Source organism: Rhinoderma darwinii, chromosome 5 (assembly GCF_050947455.1).
Source record: "Rhinoderma darwinii isolate aRhiDar2 chromosome 5, aRhiDar2.hap1, whole genome shotgun sequence".
In the NCBI taxonomy this organism is placed as follows: Eukaryota; Metazoa; Chordata; class Amphibia; order Anura; family Rhinodermatidae; genus Rhinoderma; species Rhinoderma darwinii.
In genome coordinates this window covers 297,636,343-297,661,457 of record NC_134691.1, presented here as the reverse complement: position 1 = coordinate 297,661,457, position 25,115 = coordinate 297,636,343, and the positions used below count along the sequence as shown (strand labels likewise).

At 42.2% G+C, this 25,115-nt stretch overlaps 1 protein-coding gene across 1 annotated transcript in view; it reads left to right on the top strand.

Moving 5' to 3' along the window:
* The window catches only part of PLCD1 (phospholipase C delta 1), a 76,525-nt gene that overhangs the window by 21,964 nt on the left and 29,446 nt on the right, over positions 1–25,115 (top strand). The window contains exons 2-3 of the mRNA XM_075827328.1: positions 9,153–9,317; positions 24,390–24,618. Coding sequence (XP_075683443.1) covers positions 9,153–9,317; positions 24,390–24,618 — 394 coding nt within the window. The remainder of the gene's footprint in view (positions 1–9,152; positions 9,318–24,389; positions 24,619–25,115) is intronic.

Below are 25,115 nucleotides of genomic sequence, written 5' to 3'. Positions count from 1 at the left end.
CACGTCGCCACAAAAAATTGAATAAAATGTTGCATATACCCAAAAATGGTACTGATCGAAACTACAGTTCATTACGCCAAAAAAAAACCAAGCCCTCACAAAGCTTTCTTGACGGAAAAATAGTTATGTCTCTTAGAATATGGCAACACAAAGAATTGTTTTTTAAAAAATATAAAGCATTTTATTGTGCAAAGGCCATAAAAGCTATAAAAAAGTATAAACCTATGGTATCGCCGTAATCGTATCGACCCGCAGAATAAAGTTAATGTCATTTATAGCACACAGTAAATGCTGTAAAAAGGAATAAAAAAACAATAGTAGAATTGCTGTGTTTTTTTTTGTCACCGTCCCTTAAAAATAGAATAAAACCTGATCAAAAAGTCGCATGCACCCCATGAAAACTACAATGAATTCCTCAAGGGATCTAGTTTCCAAAATGGGGTAACTTTTAAGGAGGTTCCCCTGTAATGGTACCTCAGAAGCTCTGCAAAGGTAACATGGCGCCCAGAAACCAATCCAGCAATATCTACATGCCAAATAGCACTCCTGCCATCCTGAGCCCTGACGTTTGTCCAACCAGCAGTTTATGACCACATATGGGGTATTGCTGTAATCGGGAGAAATTGCTTTTCAAATGTTGGGTTCTTTTTCTCCTTGTACCTTTTTATCGGGAAAATTTGATTTTCAATTGCACAGCCTAATTCCACAAAATGCAGCAAAAAACCTGTTGGTTCTATATGCTCACTATACCCCTTGATACATTCCTTGAGGGGCGGAGTTTGCCAAATAGGGTCACTTTTGGGGGGGGGGGGGGTGTTCCACTGTTTTGGCAACACAAGACCTCTTCAAACCGGACATGGTGCCTAATAAAAACCTAGGACTCAAAATCCTCTAGGTGCTTCTTTGCTTCTGAGGCCGGTTCATCAGTCCATTACCACAGTAGGGCCACATTTTCTAAAAACTGCAGAATCTGGGCTATTCAGACTCCCAACACTTCAGTAAAGTTTCTGTGGGACTTAATCATACAGCACAAGCGTGATCTCTCGATTTACCGAAGTGTTGGGAGTGTGAATAGACATCGCTTCCTGGCTGGAGGTGATGTCTATTCACTCTCAAGATACACCCACATTAACTTTACTGAAGTATGTGACCGCACAGTGTGATCTCTCATGAATGGAGAGAAGTCTATGACGCTGATTGGGCAGCGTCCTACACTCCTCTTTACAACGCCCACTTGGTCAAAATTTAAAAACTACCCAGTTGGGCATTAACAAACTAATTAGCATAAATCTAAAATGGTTCATAACTAGCTAAAAAATTATCGTTTTTCAAAATAAAAAACACTTCTCTACATTACAGTGCCGATCAGACTAGGTAGGAGATAGGGCACTTATAATCTGGTGACAGAGCCTCTTTAAGGGTATGTTCCCACAGGCAGGAGACGCTGCAGAATCTTTTATTAATCCCGTCTACCATATAATTGCTTAACAAGTTTACATAATAGTGCTCCCAGCACTGAACCCTGGGGTTCATCACTTCTAACTGTTGGCCATTCTGCCTCTGAAGTGTTCCTGTGATTTTTACAGAAGCCTTAACCCTTTAGTGACCGCCAAAACTCCTTCACGGCGGCCAGTAATGGGTTTTATTCTGATTCATCCGCCTTTTCACGGCGCTCAATAAAGCCGCGCCGCCGGGAGCAGTAAAAGCTCCCTGCTCTCAGCTGCCAGAGGTAGCTCAGAACTTGGGGTGGTGCTACTCGAGTGGGCGAATCGAAACCCCTTAGATGCGGAGCTCAATCTCGAGCGCCACATCTGAGTGCTTTTGGAAGGAGGGAGCTCCCTCTCTCGCCCTACCTGCACCCTGCGATGTGATCGATCTCAGGATGGCTGACTTCTATGGCAGCCTGGGGCCTGACAAAGGACCCCAGGTCTGCCTCTAGTTAATGCCTGTTAGGCCATGCCAGAGCAGATTCCTGTCAGTTTTAGGGTATGTGCACACGATAACGACCATTACGTCTGAAATTACGGAGCTGTTTTCAGGAGATAACCGCTCCTGCATTTCAGACGTAATTGCCCGTACTCGCGTTTTGCGAGGCGTCAATTACCGTCATAATTTGGAGCTGTTCTTCATTGGATTCAATGAAAAACGGCTCAAATTACGTCCCAAGAAGTGTCTTGCACTTCTTTGCCAAGGCACTCATTTTACGCGTCGTCTTTTGACAGCGACGTGTAAAATTAAAGGTCATCGGCAAACCCATTGAAAGCAATAGGCAGATGTTTGCCGACATATTGACGCCGTCTTTTCAGGCGTAATTTACGCCTCGTTTACGCCTGAAAATGGGTCGTGTGAACCCAGCCTTGGGATGTTCACACGCAGTGACCAGAAACGTCTGAAAATACAAAGCGGTTTTTAGGCGAAAACTGCTCCTGATTTTCAGACTTTTTGTAGCAACTTGCGCTTTTCGCAGCGTATTTTACGGACGTTATTGGAGCTGTTTTTCAAAGGAGTAAATGAAAAACGTCTCTAAACACGTCCCAAGAAGTGACATGCACTTTTTCGCGGGCGTCTTTTTATGCGCAGTCTTTTGACAGCGACGCGTAAAATGACACCTCGTGGGAACAGAACATCGTAAAACCCACTGCAAGCAATGGGAAGATGTTTGTAGGTGTAATGGAGCTGTTTTTTCAGGCTTAATTCAAGGCGTAAAACACCTGAATTACGTCTGAAAACACTGCGTGTGAACATACCCTTACACTGACAGGCAGTAATACACTTGCGATCGCATAGTGAAGTCCCCTAGTGGGACTAATTAACCTTTTTTTTTTTTTTATTTATTTTTATATTTATTTTTTTTTACTTTAAGTGTAGCTAAATGTTTGACAAACTTCTGACATGTCATAGTGACATGTCAGAAGTTTGGATTGGTGGGGGTCCGAGCACTGCGACCCCACCAAACGCTAGAACGAAGCAGCTGATGTGCATTTAATTGTCCAACAGATGTACCAGCTCTTTGTGGTGTTTCTCTGCAGCAGCGAGTTCTTACCCATGGTAATAGGATTCCAATGGTGGAAAAACAGGGGTGTACAAAATCGCATTAACCCCTTAACGCCGAAGGACGGATATATCCGTCCTCAGCAGCTGCTAGTTCGCGCAGGAGGACGGATATATCCGTCCTGTGATCGCGCGGGTACTGACAGTTTACCCACGCGATCAGCGGCAGGAGCACGGCTGTTATACACAGCCTGGCTCCTGCTGCAACTGCCGGAATCGAAGCGCGCGCCGATTCCGGCAGTTTAACCCATTAAATGCCGCTGTCAATAGTGACAGCGGCATTTAATGTGTTTGACAGAAGGGGGAACTCCCTCTGTCTCCCGATCGGCGCCCCCGCAAACAAATCGCGGGTCGCCGTCGGGTTTCCATGACAGCCGGGGGTCTAACAAAGACCCCCAGGTCTGTCTTCAGCATCTGCCTGTTAGGCGATGCCAGAGGCATGACCTAACAGGTTGCCTGTCAGTTTTACACTGACAGGCAATAAGGCTTTGATATACTAAGTATACCAAAGCATTATATATGCGATCGGCACATCGCATAGTGAAGTCCCCTGGTGGGACAAAAAAAAAAATGTAAAACAGTTAAATAAAGTTTGTGGAAAAAAAAAAAAAAAAAAATTACAGTCAAAGTCAAATAAAACTACTTTTTTGCCCCAAAAAGTGGTTTTATTTAATAAAACGGTCAAAACAAATCACACATACACATATATGGTATCCCCGCGATCGTAACATCTTGACCAATAAAATGAACACATTAATTAAACCGCTGGATGAACGGCGTCCAAAGAAAACGCAAAAAACAACGGCAAAATTCTCTCTTTTCTCCCATTCCCCCCATAAAAAATAAAATAAAAGTTAATCTATAAGTCCTATGTACCCCAAAATAGTACTAATGAAAACTACACATTGTCCCGCAAAAATCAAGCCCACGTACGGCCACATCGACGGAAAAATAAAAACGTTACGGCTCTTGGAATGCGGCGATGCAAAAACAAGTAATTTTTTTCTAAAAGGCTTTTTATTGTGCAAACATAGAAAAAACATATAAAACCTTTACATATTTGGTATCCCCGTAATCGTGCCGACCCATAGAATAAAGTTAACATGTTATTTACGCTGCATAGTAAACGGCGTAAACTTATAACGTGAAAATCAATGCTGGAATAGCTGCTTATTTTCAATTCTCTCCTAAAATAAAGTTAATAAAAGTTAATCAATATATTGTAAGCATCTAAAAATGTTACAATTACAAAATACAACTCGTCCCGGAAAAAACAAGCCCTTATACGGCTATGTCGACGGAATAAAAAAAGTTACGACTCTTGGAATGCGACCGTGAAAAAACAAAAAATAATCCTTGGTCATTAACGTGCAAAATGGCCCGGTCATTAAGGGGTTAATCCCATTACGGTACGTTACTGTGAGTTTTTGAAGCTGGTCTCGGAACCAAAGTAAAACAGCCGGTATATATACTGGCATCTGTGGCGAGGTCCACACCCCTAATGGAATATTCAGACTTGGTGCAGACAATTCTTGTAATGGAAAATCCGTTCTATGCATCTAAATAGGGTTGTTTTTGCAGCTTAAAGAGTCTCTGTCACCACATTATAAGTGCCTTGTCTCCTACATAAGGAGATGGGCGCTGTAATGTAGGTGACAGTAATGCTTTTTATTTTAAAAAAACGATCTTTTTTCACAACGTTAGGAGCGATTTTGGTTTATGCTAATGAGCTTTCTTAATGCCCAAGTGGGCGTACTTTTACTTTCGACCAAGTGGGCGTTGTACAGAGGAGTGCATGACGCTGACCAATCGGCATCATGCACTCCTCTCCATTCATTTACAGCACTAGCGATATAGTTATATCGCTATGTGCAGCCTCATACACAAGCCCTAACATTACTACAGTGTCCTGATAATGAATACACATGAAATCCAGCCTGGACGTCATGTGTACTCAGAATCCTGACACTTCTGAATCTTTTTTGTGAGATTCCGGCAAGTGAAACCAAATCTCGCGAGATTACGGAGCTAAATGAGATTTGGTATCACTTGCCGGAATCTCACAAAAGATTCAGAAGTGTCAGGATTCTGAGTACACATGACGTCCAGGCTGGATTTCATGTGTATTCATTATCAGGACACTGTAGTAATGTTAGGGCTTGTGTATAAGGCTGCACATAGTGATATAACTATATCGCTAGTGCAGTGTAAATGAATGGAGAGGAGTGCATGATGCCGATTGGTCAGCGTCATGCACTCCTCTGTACAACGCCCATTTGGTCGAAAGTAAAAGTACGCCCACTTGGGCATTAAGAAAGCTCATTAGCATAAACCAAAATCGCTCCTAACGTTGTGAAAAAAGATCGTTTTTTTTAAAATAAAAAGCATTACTGTCACCTACATTACAGCGCCCATCTCCTTATATAGGAGACAGGGCACTTATGTGGTGACAGTCTCTTTAAGCGTTTCTGGAAGTCCCATTCCGTTCATCTGGACAGAAACGTCTGCAAATAAACCCTTTTTCGACATGCACTTCTGGCCATGTTCACACCTATAATACATTTTTACCTTTCTCTACATATATTCTGGGCTCAGAACCACATACAAGTCTTTCAACTGTACTAGTTGGCGGATCCACACCTCTAAGCATTTCCTGAAGAGTGACCAGGTCCACACCTAGTACCTTCATTGTGCTTGTTGTTGAACTTTCTAGAGCTGGAAACAAAAGCTATCGAAGGCCAGGATCACACACAATGTTTCTGCAGTTTGATGCCAGAAGTGCATCCGAAAGGAAGAAAGTTTAGAAAAGGCTGAACTCTCCTTTCTTTTGTGTTTGGCTCGAAAAAACACATTACAACTGTGTGTGATCCTGGCCTTATGTGCAGTTTCCCGGAGTCCTGGAGATTTCAGGATGTTGTTCATATAATGAGGGTGCGGTAACTGGATCTGCCAGGAGAGAACTATTGTCAGTAAATGACTGTGCGATGAGCACTGCTGCCGTTACCTTATTTCTACAAGAGACCCAAGACAGGTGTGTTATACAGCAGTGGTTTACATCCCCTCCAGTATTTACAGGTAGATTTCTTTGCATAGTTTATGTAGGAAATTCATAAATATGTGATCGTAGATGGTCAAATTGTTAACATGGATGTGATCTACTGCAGTCCTACATAGAATAAAGGGGTTGTCTGTTTTTTTTAGTACATTAATGTTCAATTTTTGTATCATTAAATTTTTTTCCAATATACTTTCAGTATTAATTCCTCACGGTTTTCAAGATCTCTGCTTGTTATTCAGTAGGAACATTTATTGTTTACTTCCAGTGGATAAATTCTGTACATGTTCATGTGATGGACATACAGGTGCTGGGATCGTTACATGGTCATGTGATGGACACACAGGTGCTGGGATCGTTACATGGTCATGTGATGGACACACAGGTGCTGGGATCGTTACATGGTCATGTGATGGACACGCAGGTGCTGGGATCGTTACATGGTCATGTGATGGACACACAGGTGCTGGGATCGTGACATGGTCATGTGATGGACACACAGGTGCTGGGATCGTGACATGGTCATGTGATGGATACACAGGTGCTGGGATCGTGACATGGTCATGTGATGGACACACAGGTGCTGGAGTGATCAGTATGTGTATCGGAGTTGACTTGTAACGAGCCGTGCACCTGTGTGTCAGTCTGCAGAATCGTTGCACTTTTGTTGCAGATTTTCCATATTGGAGTACAATGGAGAGGTAGAAATCCAGAACTAGCAAATGTGGTTTTTTTTGCAGTGGAAAAGCTGTAAATCTGCCACAAGAATCGCAAGTCTAAAAAAATAACAAAAGTCTTCTCTCTGTTTTTTAAAATTGAAAAACGTCCAGACTTCCCAGGTGTTGCCATAGCGATGGCTCCTTGTTCTCTGCAGCTGGACTCCAGGCCAGGCTCCTTGGGGAGTGGGATCTGTCGCTATGGCAACACCAGTGAGGTAAGAATTGCAGGTTGACTTTGTGGTGTTTATAGGCCATGTTCACGCGGCATATTTCTAGCTGTATTTTGAAGCGTAAAACTCATATTACGCTCCGAAATATTCCTGCAAAAAGCACGTGGTGCTTTTCTGTTTACATTCATAGTTTTTACTGCTGTTGCGCGAATCACACGCGTCACACGGAAGTGCTTCCGTGTGCTGCGCGTGATTTTCACGCACCCATTGAATTCAATGGGTGCGTGATGCGCAAAAAACGCACAAATATAGGACATGTCGTGAGTTTTACGCAGCGGACACACACAACGTGAAACTCTTGGACTGTCTGAATGGCCCCATAGACTAACATAGGTCCGTGCGAGGCGCGTGAAAATCACGCGTGTTGCACGGATGTAGATATAAGCCCTAAATGCGTAAAAAAAACAAAACCTGCAGTTCAAAGTTTTTGTTTTTTTTTGAAGTTCTATTCTGAAACCTATGAAGAGCACCGTACCTAGACATGCTGCATTTTGATATATAAAAAGAAATCAAATCCCCTAACTAGAACATTATGTATATAGACTTTTCATATTTGACTATTTGTATTGCTGTAGAGTGAACTGTGCGGTCGGCTCCGTCCTGTCTGGGTTGCTTTCTCATTTGGAGTTAATCTCGGGTTAAATACATTTGGCTGTATATCGGTTGCTGTACTACATGTGTTAGTGAATTATCTATGGAGGTAGAAGCTAGAACTTATGACACTCTGCACAGAATTATCGGGGAGACTTGCTCCGCTTTATCCCCCCAATATTTGATACTACAGAGTGATAATGAGTCCTTTTTTTTTTTTTTTTTTTATGTTTTGCTATAGAGAATGCAGTAGTTATAGGTTATATAAGTAATAAAATACTAGGGCTCAATGCGCACGATGCGTATTTCGTACGGTTTTGCCATTCGGATTTGCATATGGCAAATCCGCAGTGTAATGCAGTAACCACATAGTCAAGGAGATTCCAGGAAATGTACGCTACGGTATTTTTCGGGACAGAAATTGACCTGCGGTGCGTATTTTAGAATCCGCAGCATGTCAAATTATCTTACAATTCACAAGCGGAAACGTATCTGCCTAGTGCTGTGGAAAATCGTACCAAAACCTGCAGCATGAAAATCCACCGAAAACCGCAGTTAGGTGCGGTTTTTACCTGTAAATTTCCTGCGCTTTTAGTGCTTGTGTTCCACAGCAAAATACGCAACGTGTGCACGTAGCCAGCGCACTTCCAGGAATGAGCAGCAATTCTGTAATATCAAGTAGGTGCTTACAGTGACCAAATTAACTAAATAATGGTAGCTGCAGAGGATAATAAGGATTTAGCTTAATATAACCTGGCTGGGAATCACACGGTGAACACGATCGATATCACCTCAAGTGCAAGACTTGAAAAGGGCCACGCGTTACACAATGTTTGAGTGTCTGACTCCTGTGCGTTGATTATGTGAACCCTGCAGAGCAGATCCCTTCTATATTGGGGCGCCTTTTCATGAGCCAACCGGCAGTAATGTGTTGTGTAGGCAGAAAATGCCTGGTAGAACCGCATGCGTTTCACCACTGATTACCATGGTGCGTGCAGATAGACGTGTTTTTGCAAGAAAAAGCATGCAATGTTACTCCATACTGGCACTGATGCGATGTTAGATGGAGCTCATATTTAGGGCTTAGTCAGACAGTCAGCTGTGCGACGGCCATTTTTTTTTTTTTTTTTTAATGGCTGTCACACGGCAGCATTAAAATTCATGCATGTCTATGGGGCTATTCACACGGCCGTTTTTTCTTTGGAAAAAGAAATAGGACATGTCCTATTTTTGCCCGTTTTTCCCAGATCCCTCAATAGGCTCATGTCTGAGGCATCCGTGAAAACGGCAAATTGACACCAGGTCGTGTGAATATTGCCTTAGGTTTTCTATATCTGATACATATAAATGAAAGTGAAATCTTAATGCGATCTATAGAAACTTGACGCTTTAATTTGTTAGATTTTGCAATGGAATCCTCTAATGCTAATGTTTAGCTGTAGAAGTCTTGACAGCCGGTCTTGTATTACATCATTGATCATGTCAAAAATGCTGCTGCTTCTGCAGGTTTACAAGATGATGAGGACCTGAAGTTTCTTCTGAAGGGAAGTCCACTGTCTAAAGTTAAATCCGCTTCATGGAAAAGGTCACGATTTTACAAACTACAGGAGGACTGCAAGACTGTATGTCATAACTCCAAGAAGATTTTGAGGTCTCCCGATTCACAAATGTGTGAGTAGATAACTAGAAATGTATTATAAATGTTTTCTAAACTGTGGATATCGACATACGGGACTATGGACCAATATGACGTTCGCAGCTATTGCTAGCAACTTCTGTTTGAATGTGCAGGAAATGGAAAATATTCACACAGTTATATAGTGGTTTTTGACACAATTTTGTCAAAATGACCGGCAAATAAGCTATATGACCAGTTTGCGTGAATACACCAGTTAGAGATTGTCACTTTGGTATTCCCTTTAATTGTTAGCAGTGGGCTACACAAATGTCCTGACTCTGAGGGAATGTTATCCCTTACAAACAAATAATTGTGGAAAAATAGATGTTTGATTTAAGGAAAACAAACAAGCAAAAAAACCTGCACATTCAAATGAAAAATATTTGGGCACGTTCAGATGTGGCAGAATTTTTCCGCTGCAAATGCTGGTGCAGATTTGGGGCAATTACGTAACGAATCTGCACCAACATTTGCATATTTGACAGGTAATTCAGACGCTGCAGATATCTCAGCGGACTTGCCACAGATTTCAGTTTTTGCATTACAAAGGCTGAAATCTGCAGTGAAATTCCACCTCTTCTCCGCAACGTCATGAGCATGCAGCGGAGGGAAAATTCTGCACCACAGCCTGATTTCCGCACAGTTATTTTCTGCAACGTCTGAACGAAGTTTCCTAAAAATGTATAGAAAGAAATGAAAAAAAACGGCTGCTGCGGACTGTCCGGAGCAGAATTCAACAGCAATTCCGCCACGTGTGAATGTGCCCTTTTGGTTTTCTGATTTATTCCATCATGGGTGGTACAAAGCCGCGGTCCAGCAGATGATTCTCCAACCATCGACAATCTGACGCTCTGCTCCTCTCTGGCTTGAGATCTGTCCAGAACATGTCTGATTTTCAGTTTATAGAGAACTAAACTTCACATTTCTAACCTGCTGACATATATATTTTTTTCCGTACCATTCAGATAATTTTTAGTTCTCTAGTCTAAGTGGGCTACATCTTATCCCTCCCGCAATAACCTTTTAGATCGTGCTCCGGTGTGTGAATGGAGACTGTTTCAGGACTGGATCTTCAAGTGACTTCCTAGACAAATGTAGTTAGGATTTTTTTTAATGCCTCTAGATATGTCTACATCACAACGTACAGTTACTATTTAAGTATGCTTTAAGGGAAACTCGCGTTTTCGTTTTTCCTGGCATTCACCCATAATGCAATACAAAGTTGTAAACCTTTCTCGTTTTTGTTGCGTTCCTTCAGCATAACGTTAGAGCTAGCAGGATCTGAAATCTACTTGGTGCACAACTGGCGTGTTCCTCATCCCATACGTGCACAGTACATGTTCAACTGACTTCTATATGTAATGTTGCTTTAGATAGAGGAATTTGATATCGGTGTGATAAGGTTATCTATTTAGCCACAAATACACCTAATGCCAACACTACCATCCTGTACATGAGGCCGAAATATGTTACTATGGAAGATCGCATGTGTAACTCAATGTTGTGATCCAAGGAGATCAGGGAGCTACAGCCGGAGAAGTTGATAATATGAGGAGGAGTCCACAAAGAGGAAACCTATGTGGTATAATGGTAGGCAGGCAGGGCATAGTCCTATTACGCCACCACTGTAAACAAATCGTATAATCCAGGCAGTAAAGCAAGAAGCTCTTCATGTGACAGATTTTTATTTGAACATTATGGTGGTTTTAAGGTAAAACACATATATAATAATGTCACAGTAGAAGTTGTATTTAATAAAGAATTAGTTTGGCTGCTGTCCAACTTATTCTGTATCCTGCAGTCTTCTGCTCCATCTGTTTGGGTTGGAAAATACTTAGCTGTATATTACCTAAAACACTCTCTGTACAACGCCCACTTGGGCATTAAAGTCATTCGCATAAAGCTAAAAATCGCTCCTAACATGGTAAAAATAGATAGTTTTTCTAAATAAAAAGCACTGCTGTCACCTACATTATAGCGCCAATCTCCTTATGTAGGAGAGGCCACTTAAAGAGACTCTGTCACTACATTATAAGTCCTCTAGAGAAGACCATGGGGGAAAAATGTCAAGATGCCAAAAACACCACAAAACACAGCGCTATCATTATAAACTTTAACATCTGGCTGTTGTGAAATGCAGCATGACGCACTGTGTGAATCCAGACAAAGGGCTTATTCAGACGAGCCTATTCTCGTCCGTGTGCTGTGAGATGAAACGAGGCACTGCACACGGACCCAGTGATTTCAATGGGGCCATGCACCAATGCATTTTTCACGTAGTGTGTCCGTTGTGTGAAACTCTCTGCATGTCCTATATTGGTGCACCTACTGGCCCATTGACGTCAATGGGTGTGTCCGTGTTTCACACCTCCATTACTTTGAAAAAAGTGCTTGCGAGTGCGTGAAAAACACATGCCACACGCAAAGCACACTGATGCAAAAACACAACGCACGCCGACAGATTTACGCCCGTAAATCTGTCACGCTCGTGTGAATGTAGCCTAAGGCAGTATACACCACGGCACTGGTATTACTTTTGTATGATTTGGGCACTACAGTATATTGTCGTGTTTTTTTGTTTTTTTTTGTGTGTGTGATCAGATGGCAGTCTCCGCAGTTTGCTCAGAATTCTGTTTTCAAAGATAATTCATGTTATCAGAGGGTGTAAAAGCTTGAGCCGTTTCTCACACTATTTTTTTTTAATATTTATTATTTTTTCCTAAAGAGACGTCTGCAGTTGGTATACAAACACATCCCTAGCTGTCAGCTTTGTGATAGTCCAGGTTTCCTGGTATTGTTACATATCACAATTTGCAAACCTGCCCTTTTTCTTTGGTTGCCCTACCTAGTGACATTATTGGTAGCCCCATGACGTAATCGTTGTGTATGTGGAATGTGACTTAAGCCCCTGTAACACTGGGCAATTATCGGGCAGACAAGCCTTCATAGAACGCTCGTTGCCGATAATTGCCCTGTGTAAACGGGAACGATCAGCAGATGGAGCAAACGCTTGATCATCTGCTGGCCGTATCGTTTTAAAAAACTATAAAATATTATCGTTGTCAGCAGCACATCTCCCTGTGTAAACGGGGATACACACTGCTGACATGATGTATGGGGACGAGCGATCCAAGTAACGAGCGATCATCCCCATACATGGCGCCTTGTGACTGGAGCAAACGAGCGCCGATCAACTAGCTGTCTCTTTGTTCGGCGCTCGTTGCATCGGCCAAAATTAGCCGTGTGATAGACTTTTAGTTCAAACGGTTTTGTCTTTTCTACAAGTCAGATGTGGTTCATGTATAGAACAAACTCCAACACACAAGGGAAGATAGGAGACTTCTTCCTGTTCAGAGCCCTACCTGCTGTCTGCATACAAACTTTCTTTCTGGTGTGATTTTTCCTATACGTGGCTTGATTGATGACACAACTGTAGCACCACAACTAGAATTTTAGAAAATCCATAATGTCCCCATGTAAATCCGTGTCCACCTCCTTACAGCCGCAGTATCTAAAGTGGAGAACCAAAGCAATCCTTGGAAAGCGATTTTTCCTTAACTAACTTTAATTTTATTTCCTTTAACTTAAAGGGGTTTTCCATCCACAAGAATACTTTTGGTAGTGCAAATTGAAGAGATTCTCATTCTATTTTTCATGGTTTTTACTACCTTCAGAGATTACACATGTTATCGGTGCAGGTTTTTATCCATTATTTCTATCGTTTCCATGTACTACGATGCGCAATTGTAACCGTGGCCAAGAATGGGTGGATCCCAGTGATTCTTCTCCCTTTACTAGACCTCACATGTGCATTTTCGTATCACACTGTCCAGCATAATCGCGCATGCTCAGATGGATAACTTTGTTCTGTATTTATTGCGACTACTAAAATATCACCCACAATTCCTTTACTGCTTGTTTTGTCAGATGTGTGCTAATCTGCAGACCGTGCAGACAATTGACTTTCAGGCTTACTATTAAGCACTAGAGTACAGTGTAAATGGGAAGCTGGTGATTTGTAGCAGCATCGCTAGCCCGGACAGTCACATGGGCACTTGCTAAGAGATCCAAAGCAAGCATGGGCACAGGAACAGAGGAACCATATGGGCATGACACAAGCGAATTACAGTAGGGGATTTTTTTTTTTCAGCCAAATGGTAGTATACTTTATTTAGGATACCAATATGTAGTGGAAAATTGGTTAAAAGGGGCTACCCCTTTGTTTTGGGAAGTAGGGGATCGCATCTGCCAGCATGTTTTTCTATTCACTCATTTTTACCCATTCATCTGTTCGCTTTTATATAGTAAAAGCAAAGTTTTCTATTCTAGTTAGCAGATGTGCTCTCCAGCCCCATCACTGCTGCTTTGTTTTCTGTGGACAATACCTAAAGGGCAATTCGAGCATTAGGCAGGTGTTCTCTATTGTTAGTATGGTTAACCTCTTCTGCCATTGCATAAGTCATGAATGATGATGCCTCACACCATTTATTACAAATCTTGCCTGTTGTATAGTACAATGGGAAGGGTTTGGGCTTTTTTGTGAGATAACCCCTGACTTCTATTCAGATAACACTGGAGCTGGTTATGTAATCAATGTACTACTGCTACAGTGTGGAGGAAATTGAGAGAGTGATAGAGTACAGCGGGGCCGGTCACATGACGAAGGGTCGAGTCGTCATCAAGGAAGATTGCCACTAGAATGTATATTCGCGAGTGTACTCGGTGCCTATACGTTTCGCTCCCCTCATAACCCCTTTAAGCACTACAATCACATTTTAAGCTATCATAGAGTTTATTGCTTTCATGTGCTCCTGGTTAAAGCAGCCCATAGAGAGTTGTTTCATGCCAGCGAACTGATCTCTCATTTTTGGGCATGCAAAGATTTTCACATGAATTCAAAATATGTGCCAAATCTTAAGTTGGCCATACATAGCACAAGATCCAGAGGTCGCAATAGATCGAGCCAAAGACTGTAATACTCTTCCCTCATTGTGACTGACTTGTTTTTTGTTGGACGTGTGCAATGACTTTCTGTGTAGGGCATTGGGGACATGTATCAATACCCATCACCGAAAATATATCTTGTGATGTGGTGGAAATGATGCACATAGAACTAATATTTATCTGTATGGTGTACATGCTATTAAAACATTTGGCTCTAGGCATATTAGACACACTTCTCCATTATGTCAAATCATGGCTGAAAAATGGCACACGTCGTTCTTAAATGTGGCACGTTTTAAGAATTTTCATACACACCCCTATTTTTTTTTTTCGGTTTCAAAACCTTCAAGCTAGGCACAAGTGTTTTAAAATGCATTCTAATTTTGGCGCACACCAAGTACCCACTATTATATATATATTTTTTGGCACTTTTTAAACAGAACTCTTGCATGTTGCTTGGGGTAAAGCCACATGTAGCAGCCGCTGTTCGGCCGCAGGTTTTGAATGTCTGTGCGGTTTTGGCAGGTGAAAGTATAACCATACTTTTAATCAAGGTGAGCCCTCTGGGCTATTAGTTGCAAGTCTGCATGTGACTGATCCCTCTCTGCTGATTGGATCATAAAACTAAAAAGGGGGTTTAACCTACGTTTTTGTTTTTTGATCCAAAGTTCTATAGTTTACCCATATCCCTTCCCTTTCTCCCATCACTTGGTTGAACTTGTTAGACATGTATTTTTTCAACGGTGATGACTATTTAATGGTGCGGTTGTCGGCACATGATGCGGCAGAGCTGTGATAATTGCTGTGCGACAGAAAACACTCCCAGTTTACAGGTGAAGCACATAAAACCATAAGCTTTACCTGTAGGGTAAACAGCGGGTGTCTTTCGCTGCACAGCCATAACCACAGCTCTGCCGCATTGTGTAGGGGCACCTTAATACAAAGTATATAAAAAAAAAGTTGCAGAATGATTACTTCTTGCTGGACGACTTGTCAAATGCATGATCATAGGGATCTGTCAATGTTCCCACCTGTCAGAAACATCATCCTAATGATCCAGTTTTTTTCAGGTACTATTTTTCTAAAGATGGATTACTATTAGAGGTTTTCATAGCAATGAAATAATAATTTTTCATACAGTGTCTGATATCATTTACTACCATAGGATGGTCTTGTCTAATGTGTAACAAAGTTGAAAGTAATACACAATCCTGCAGTAGAACACAAAAGAAAGGGTAGGGCATATCCTTGAAAAGTTTGTTCTGGCTCTTACTCTCCTGGAATAGGAATATGACCAGATGGAGGAGCTACTAAATAATAAACCCGGCTGCCAACCTCTGTTCCCGGCTTTCCTGTCTTGTACACGCACTCCCCACGTTTCTTGTAGCAGATCTAGTTCGGTCTCTGATGTAGAATATATGTAGTGCTCACAAAGTTCATGCTTTATTATACGTTAATATTGAAGTAAATGTTAGAAGCTGCTCCGTATCAGGTTGGGGAATATTCTGTCTTTACGCCACACAACTACATGCGACATTCAATGGTGTTTGTCTCCTCAGCTGAACATCAAAAGTGATTGAAAGTTGTGTTTAGCTGCTGGCAGCCATAGAACAGTATCTTGTGTTATAAGACTGTGGAAAGCCGTACTTGCTGTATCATGACCCTGCTGTGCATACTGCCAGTGCTCAAGTTACAAGTTTTATTACCACTGTAAACACTTGTGGCCTCAGACGTCTTTGTATAGTTAATGAGTTCACATCACCGTTGCTTTCCGTTAAGGGGTTCCGTCCGAGGTTTTGGTCGGGTTAACCCCTCAACGAAAGGCAAACTGAAACCTCAGCTTCGGTTTCCCTCACCATTGAACTCAATGGTGACTGAAACGTAGCTAATGGTTTCTGTGTGTCACCGTTGTGACAAGGTTCCGTCGTTTTGACGGGAATCAATAGCACCTGGCCATTCCGTCTGTTTTTACAAACATTTCTGAAAGAATGGGTCGTTCTAAAGAGCTCACTGAATTCCAGTGTGGTTCCTTCCTAGATATTTCATGATCAACTGTGAGTAAGGGTATGTTCACACGACAGCGCAAAATACGTCTGAAATTATGGAGCTGTTTTCAGGTGAAAACAGCTCCTGAATTTCAAACGTAATTGCTCGTACTCACGTTTTCCGCGGCGTCCATTACGGACGTAATTGGAGCTGTTTTTCAATGGAGTAAAAAAAACAACTTTTCCAATTATGTCCCAAGAAGTGTCCTTTTTTACGCGCCGTCTTTTGACAGCGACGCGTAAAATGACAGGTCATCGGCACAGTACATCGGCAAACCCATTGAAAGTAATGGGCAGATGTCTGTCAGTGTAATGGAGCCGTTTTTTCAGACTTAATTCGGGGCGTAAAAACGCCCGAATTACGACAAACTTGGTCGTGTGAACATACCCTAATAGTGCAATGTGGACGCGTTTAGGAACCACAGCAACTCTGCCACAAAGTGGCAGACCACGTAAAGTTACAGAGAAGGGTCACGGAGTGCTGAAGTGCATAAGTCGCCAACGCTCTGACTCCACTGCAGAGTTTCAAACCTCCTCTGGCATTAACATACACACAAACTATGCGCCGGGGACTTCATGACATGGATAGCTGAGCAGCTGGATACAAGCCTTCCATCACCAAAGCACAATGCCTAGCGTTGGATGGAGTGGTGTACTGCATGCCGCCACTGGACTCGAACAGGGGGAAACATGTTCTGTGGGGTGACTAATCTAGCTGCAAACGTCTGGTTTTTAATGCAATATCTACATAGGTGTATAGAGGCCCATTTTCAGCAACCATCACTCCAGTGTTCTAATGGTACATTGTGTTTGCTAACTGTGTTAGAAGGCTAATGGATGATTAGAAAAACACTTGAAAACCCTTGTACAATTATGTTAGCACCGCTGTAAACAGTTTTGCTGTTTAGAGGAGCTATAAAACGGACCTTCCTTTGAGCTAGTTGAGAATCTGGAGCATTACATTTGTGGGTTCAATTAAACTCTCAAAAGTCAATGGGTGCGTGAAAACCACGCAGGTCGCACGGAAGCACTTCCGTGCGAACTGCGTGATTCGCGCAACAGCTGTCAAACTGAATGTAAACCGAAAAGCACCACGTGCTTTTCGGTTTACAAACATCCAAACGGAGTGTCATAATGATGGCGGTTGCGAGAAAATCTCGCAGCCGCGCATCATACGCTGATGACACACAAAGCTGTTAAGTGCCTTTTGCGCACGCAAAACGCCGCGTTTTTTGTGTGCGCAAAACGCACATGCTCGTGTAAATCAGGCCTTAGAGTGAGCGCTCTGGGGAGTGATCATATGCCTAGTCTACAGCGACGCCAAAGTACATCACTGTAGTCTAGGGACCTGAACAGCCTGATGTCAAGACACTGGGTGGTCAAAGGGGTTGAAAAACCATGTGGAATACGTTACCTTTTATATAAATAAAGAGTAGAATTGGTGCTTTCTGACGTGCTTTCCACTTCACAACTCCATATCTCTACCACCTAGTGTATAATAGGACCGGTTTGTGCAGTGCTTCCTTATGGCACTGCATCAAGTGTGTGTGTGTGTGTGTATATATATATATATATATATATATATAAAATCATATTTATTTACACACACAGATGTCAGTGACTGAGGTAGCGGACCAGGATCAATAACTCTCCTGGATAGGAGCCATGCTTTAATCTGTTCCATGCAAATAACCTTTTTTTTTTTTTTCTTTTTTTTTTTACGCCATGAAGGTTAACCACAGATTTACATGCTGGCGCATGGCCTGTTACACTGAGATCCTGCTGAGCGTCCTCCTTAGGAAGAAACCCAAGTCATTTACTATTACCAGGCCTTTCACATATGTATCACTCTTGATTTTAGATAGATTTCTATTTAATTCTTTTTATAGCTTGTTTCAACTGCAATTCTCTATAGCGTCCTATTTTGGACTATTCAAAACTGGCGAGTCACTTTGTGGTAATCGCTTTTGTAATACTTTTACTTCTGGACATGTCGCATTTGCAGAGGCCCTGAGATTGCAGTACAATGTAACCCCATTTTTTTTTTTAAACTACCCCCTCAAGGAATTCCTGTAGTGATTGTTTTGATACCACGGGTGTTTTTATATAATATTCTAGAATTGGGTAAAGATCATGAATGAGAGAAACTGTATATATGGGTTAAAAATCTCTGGCTTTCAAATTGTTCATTCTCTGATTCAAGCAGTATCAAGGTTTGTGGCAATGACAAAATAGCCGCTCTTAAAGGGTAACTAAACGTTCAACCTTGTGACATGTCAGAAGTTTTGGTGGGGGTCCGAGCACTGAGACCACACCTAATCGCTAAAACGAAGCGTCAGACGTGCTCGTGTGACCGCTAAGCCGCTTTGTTTCTGTTCATCTTTTTCCTGAAAGCCGATGAAGCTGAATACAGGCTCGTAGACTTTCTATGGAGTCCGTACACCGCTACATTGACTTACAGGAAAAAGCCGAACTGCAAGTAAGCAGCTCAGCGCTCACACGAGCACTTCTGCCGCTTTTGTTTAAGTGATAGGTGGGGGTCCCAGTGCTCAGACTCCCACCAATTAAAACTGCTTTTATGGTAACCTGATTTGCCAATATAACTTCATCTCATACTGCACAAAAAAAGTTATTAGAATTGGGCCGTGAAAATAAAAAAACTTTTTCCAATAGGTCTTCGCTCTAAAAAGTTTCATTTTCACAAGGACTAAGAACAATTATTTGCAGTTTCTCCCAAGCACAGTAATATCCCATATAGGGTCGTAAACTGCGGTTTAGGCACAATGCCAGGATCAGAGGGTATGCCGTTTTCCTTTTTGGAGTTCAGGTCTTACTTGGTAGCGGTTTTGTATGGGGTTTTATCAGGGCATAAGAAGATTATCCAATGGGGTAAATAAATAATGACTGTCCCTCTTCCAGCAGAGATGATATTCCGGGGCAGATGTGCTTGGGTGCTCCCCTTCCTGGTATAATATTAGGGCCTTGATAAGCGCCTCTTCAAACTAAAGGATTCTCCCCGCTTGACCTGCACATCCGGATAGCACATAAGAGTTGTACCATGGTACAAAAAGCTGGCTGTGCACATCGTACATGACTATACCTATACTATATACTTTAACGTAAGTGATGACTCGGAGGTCATATGGGGAGGATGCAAGTTTATAGGGGGTTGAGGGTTAAGATTAAACAAGTGTCTGATTCAACAGAAAAAAACCACTTATGTAATCTTAACCCCCCCCGCCCACTTTGAACTTGCATCCTCCCCATATGACCTCCGCGTCATCACTTATGTTGAGTTGTATGTGTATAGATAGAAAGATATCTAATTTGAGATGGTGCAAGGTCAAAACTTGTTGCAGTCTATAAAATAAAAAAATTAAGAACTTTTTTTTTTTTTATTTCCTTCTCCGAATGCGGGTTTTCTTCACCAAAATCCTATCCGGTTTATGCTTTTGAAGTCAATGGGTGCGTGAAAATCGCGCTCGGCACACGGAAGCACTTCTGGGTGCCACGTGTGATTCGCGCAACAGCCGTAAAATAAATGAATTAAAACAAAAGCACCACGTGCTTTTCTGTTTGCAAACATAAAAACAGAGTGTCCTAATGATGCTGGCTGCGCGAAAATCACGCAGCCACGCATCATATGCTGATGACACATGGACCTTTTGCGCAAAAGCCACGTTTTTTTGCGCACGCAAAACACAGACGCTCGTGTGAATCCGGCCTTAAAGGGATTATCCTTTTCAAACCAAAAGTTTAATCCGGATTGCCTTTCTTCATGAACATATTCCAGAGATATAGATATATGTTGCACATTATTGAACGTTAAAGGGTAACTAAACTCTCAATACTTTTGATATGTCATAGGGATGTGTTAGAAGTTTTGATTGGTTGGGGTCCAGGTGCTGAGACCTCCACCGATCGCTTAAATGAAGCAGGAGAAGCGCCCGGGTGAGAGTTGTGCCGCTTTGTTTCTGATAGACTTTACTGCATTAGAGGAAAGACTATTAGAAACTAAGCAGTACAGTGCTCACCCGAGCGCATCGGCTGCTTCGTTTTAGTGATCGTTGGAAGTGTCAGTACCTGTACCCCCACCGATCAAAACTTCTGACATGTCGAAAGTTTAGTTGGCATTCAATGGTCAATTCTACTCCTCCCTTTGGGCTTTTAAGTAGCGTGTCATTGCAGTTTGGTGCCATTGCAGTTTGGTGCCATTTTTTTCTTATTTGGGAGAGGCATTTGTAATCTTACAAAACAGGATCTGATTGTGATTGGCACTAAATATACAACTCGTGCATGGCTCTGTAATATGTTGCAAGTGAACAACTTGGACGCTCTTCCATAAATTTTTAGAAATGCTGTTTAATTAGGTTTTGTTTAGAAATAACAACTGAGAAATCTGTTCATGGTCATACTGGTAACCATTGCTGGCTCTAGGTTTGTGTGGGCGCTTGGACGACACACTTAGTTGGCCCCTTTGCAGGGGAATTCACAGTGGCAGTAGAATGGCAGAAAACGTCATTTTGTGCCTCCATATAGACTTTAGGCCCAGTTTGTACTTCCATAAATTTAGTGCTCTCTGTAGATAGTTCAACACAGTCCCCGCTCCCAAGTAATGCGACACAGCCCCACTTCTTGGTAGTGCTACACAGCCCCCCCTACCTATAGGTAGCGCCTCTGGGGCTCCCTCTAGGAGTGGAATCCCCAGCCAGAGCATTGCCGACGTGCTGGCTGGGGATTCCTCTTCAGGAGAAGCCCCCGACGTCACTGTCCATATATAGACAGTGTTGTCAGGGGCAGCCACAGAACCATAGTCCCGGGCAGAGCGCTACTGGCAGTCTGCCTAGGACACTGCTCTGCTCCTGCCGTCACTTTCCACATATGGACAGTGATGTCAGGGACAACCCCAGGGCCGGAGTCCCAGTTACAGTGCTACTAGCACTCTGCGTGGGAGTCTGTAGCTTAGTAAATGGCAGAGCGGGGAGATACCTCCCTGCTCTGCCATAGCCCTCAATAGTATCTGTGTCCTAAGGACGCAGATATTGAATGTAACGTCGCTACCGCTGTAGCAGCCATAGCGGCTGCTAGCGGTGCCGCTGGGCATGCGGGTGGCACCGGCCCCCTCATGCCGCGGGCCCTGTGACAGCCACTATGGCTGCTACAGCAGTAGTTACGCCGCCTCCTAGACAGGGGCTCCCTCTAGAAGCCGAATCCTCGGCAAGACTCTGACCAGGGATTCCACTCCTGGAGGAGCCATGACTGCAGAGAGTCAGCACCTGACGGCTGAGTGGGCCCTGGCACTTGCCTGGGTTCGCCGGGTGCGGACGCCGGCCCTGCTGGTACGGTATTTGTAACGATTGCATCTCTGACTACTATAACCTAATTTATATATAATTCAACAGTTCTGTCTATTCATACAATTGGTTAGTAAAGAAGAAAACCGTCTACCCCATGACACACTTGTCTGTTTTGATGTCTTTGGTCAATCAGATTTACCTTGGCCAGAACATTTTTGTCAAACCTAAAGCATTTATTATAGCCCAAACCTGGCCTCTTTAGCAGAGCTTTTCATACCACCTATGTGATAAAATGGTGCTAATCATTGTGACTGGGGTAAGTAGGTTTGAGTGAGAAATGTTTATGCCCCTGAGAATAATTGCTGTAATACGAGTATCCATTCTCGTTGTGTATTCTCGCTATACAGGAGTGGTTAGGTGTGTCCTCTAATCAAAGGTATCAGCTTGCAGCCAATGTTTGCCGTGACTTTCTCCATTTATGACTGGACTTTGTATCCGTACTTGTGCTTTCATCCCTTTTTGTTCTGTGTTGGCCAGCAGATGAAATTCACATGCAGGCTTCGGGCCAGGCTCAGCACACTGAGCTCTCTGCATGGTGTGACTTTATAATCAGGATGACCCATAGGACATTGTGGTTCCTGATCTGTTTATCCACATGAAACATCTGTATTTACAATGGCACTTCCACTTGCTCCACTTTGTTCTTTTAGTTTTGTCTATAAGGGAAAAAAAAATAAAAAATAAACTCTCTATGGCTTTTGGAAAACATTGTCTACATTTGGCTGAAAATTTGGCTGCATATTTGCTGATGTCAAAAAGCTTTCTCAACGCGGTCTCCTTATGAGGGTCACTGCAAAAACGATGTGAAACATCTACCCTCTCAGGACCATAATGCTGTCCGGGGCTTTTTTTTTTTCTCCCCCCCCCCCCCCTCCCTATTGAAAATATATATATATATATATATATATATATATATATATATATATATATGTGTATGTCACTGGGATTTTTTTTTTATATATATATATATATATATACTATAGATATATTTTGTGATTCTGAAAGTTTCATCCATCTGTTTTTTTTGTTTTTTTAGACTTTTACTTTTACCTTCAGTCGCTCATCCCTGGGATAAACATAAGGATTGGTCCTGCTGGTCAGTCCTACAAGCCCAGTTGTCCAGGAATTGAAAGTCTTTTCTCTTTTTTTTTTCCTTCAGAAAAACAGTGCTATGCTTGTTCATAGCCTGTGCCTGGTATTCTAGACCGCTGCAATACCAGACATATCCTGTGGAATAGCATGGCACTGTTCAAAAGCATTGTAAACCTATAAACTGAGACCGCTGAATAGAAAATGCAATTTAAAGCTTTGACAGGAAAGCCCTACCTTTATTTTAATAAACCGTAGCTAATAAAGTTAGCAAATATATGATTTAGCGTTGCTAGAGCCAATAGATTAGATTTTTAGCAGGATAGTAACTGTAGTTTGATGTTACTTTGGGTTGTCAGGTTTTTACTTTTGAGCGCACATAGGTTTATATTTCAGAATGCGTTGTCGGATTAAGGCTAGGTTCACACCACCTCTGACCATACAGGTGACTGTATACATTTATTTCATACAAACCACAAAAAAACGCTTCCTGCCAAAAGTGATGCAACTGTATGTCTACAGAGTATACATCTAGATCAATTTTATTTCTTAACAGATTTGTATTCTCAACTGTATGGTCAAAAGTGAAGTTCCATATTCGTTCATATTGACAGAGTGGGGGTGCCCTACCGTGTACCCCCCCCCCCCTCTGTGCCAAAATGGAGGGCTTATAAGAGCAGCTCCTGCACTGGCAGACCTGGCGCATCAATTCATTACGTGTTCAGCCATTCATTTAAATGACCACCATGTGATGCCATAAATGTATAGCCAGACTGGGCATCACCAAGCAACAACCACTGATCGCCATGAGGTAGAGAAGCCAGACCTGCAACGATCAGCTGATCAACGTGCGCATGTCCTTCTTTCTTTTTTTTTTTTTATCTTTTTAATTTTTTTTGGAGTGGTCTATAATATCTTCTGCAGCTCCTCTCATTAAAGCCGACCATTACACTAGAAAGTCTTTCTGCCCCATTTTGATTTAAAAACAAAAATAATCTTCCCGTCCTCCCTATTACTTGAATTTTTCCTTGTGAGCTGTGTTTTTATTGGTATAAATGTGGGGGAAGGCTCTTCGGAAGGAAAATTCTGTATAAACTAAGAAAATGATTACAGCCATGATTACAGCCATGATTACAGCCATGATTAAGGACGTGCTTAACGTCTGAAACGCGTAGGCCCCAAGACTGGACCGTTACATACTCCTGTCTGCACACCAGGACTCCAACCCATTGGACCTTTTTAATTGAAATTTCAGTAAACTTGGAACTAGTTTCCATTTTATCTTCCTTATCGCTGGACTCAACCCCTTACCTTTGCCTGCCTATACCTATCGTGCGCCGACACGAGAGCCCGTGCGATGACCACGACACACACATCAAGTGTCAGGTGAGCTGGAGGATCTCTTCCACATATTTTCTGTCAAATGAAGAACCAGACCTTGGCTGTACAGCAGGGGTGCCAGGATGGGTAGATGTCTTACCAACTACACATCTTCCGCATGTGAATTCAGAAGGCGCTAAACCATACATATTCTACATAATTACACATCCATATTGTTTTTTTTTTACTGTCGTTACATAAGTAAATATCTTTATTGTAGTTTACAATGATCGTCTGTTTTCTAATGCAGTCAGCATTGATGACATTGAAGATGTGCGTCCAGGTCATGAGACAGAAGGGATGAGGAGGTTCGCCAGCGAGGTTTCAAGCGACCGCTGCTTCTCCATTATCTTTAAGGGTCAACGAAAGAACCTCGACCTGATTGCTAGCTCGAATGAAGAAGCTGATCGCTGGACTGGAGGGTTAAATAAAATTATGAATAACTGTCGGGCCATGAGCAAAAAGCAGAAGCTGCAACAGTATCCTTTACACATTGTCTGTGGAGTTCTCCTAGTAAACGGATTGTATGAAGATAAAGTAAATTCAATGGTTATAAAAGATCTAAGGTTGCTCTAAGATGCTTGTCCTTTCATTCTAGTTACTCAGAGGCGATATAAATATACATTTGGTATATTTATATTATATCTGCTTTTCATTAGTTTGCACAAATTATACATGTTTCATGCCTAGTCACCAGCAGTGACCTAAAACTTGTCTGCTTACCTGATAAAAACAGACTCCTGCTCCTAAAACTTGCTTTTTGTGGACAAAGACTATATAATTTATAATTCTGACAAGTCTCTATATTTGTCTAATTATAAATGTGCGTCTACGTTTTGTGGTGTATTACGTAAACTACTATAACCATGTCTTACAGTACACGTATGTTCTTAATTACAGAGAACACTAAACAAAGTGCGTAGGGCTCAGGATAGAAATATGTATGAAAACCGTCTCCGGCTGCTGAGATCTTGTA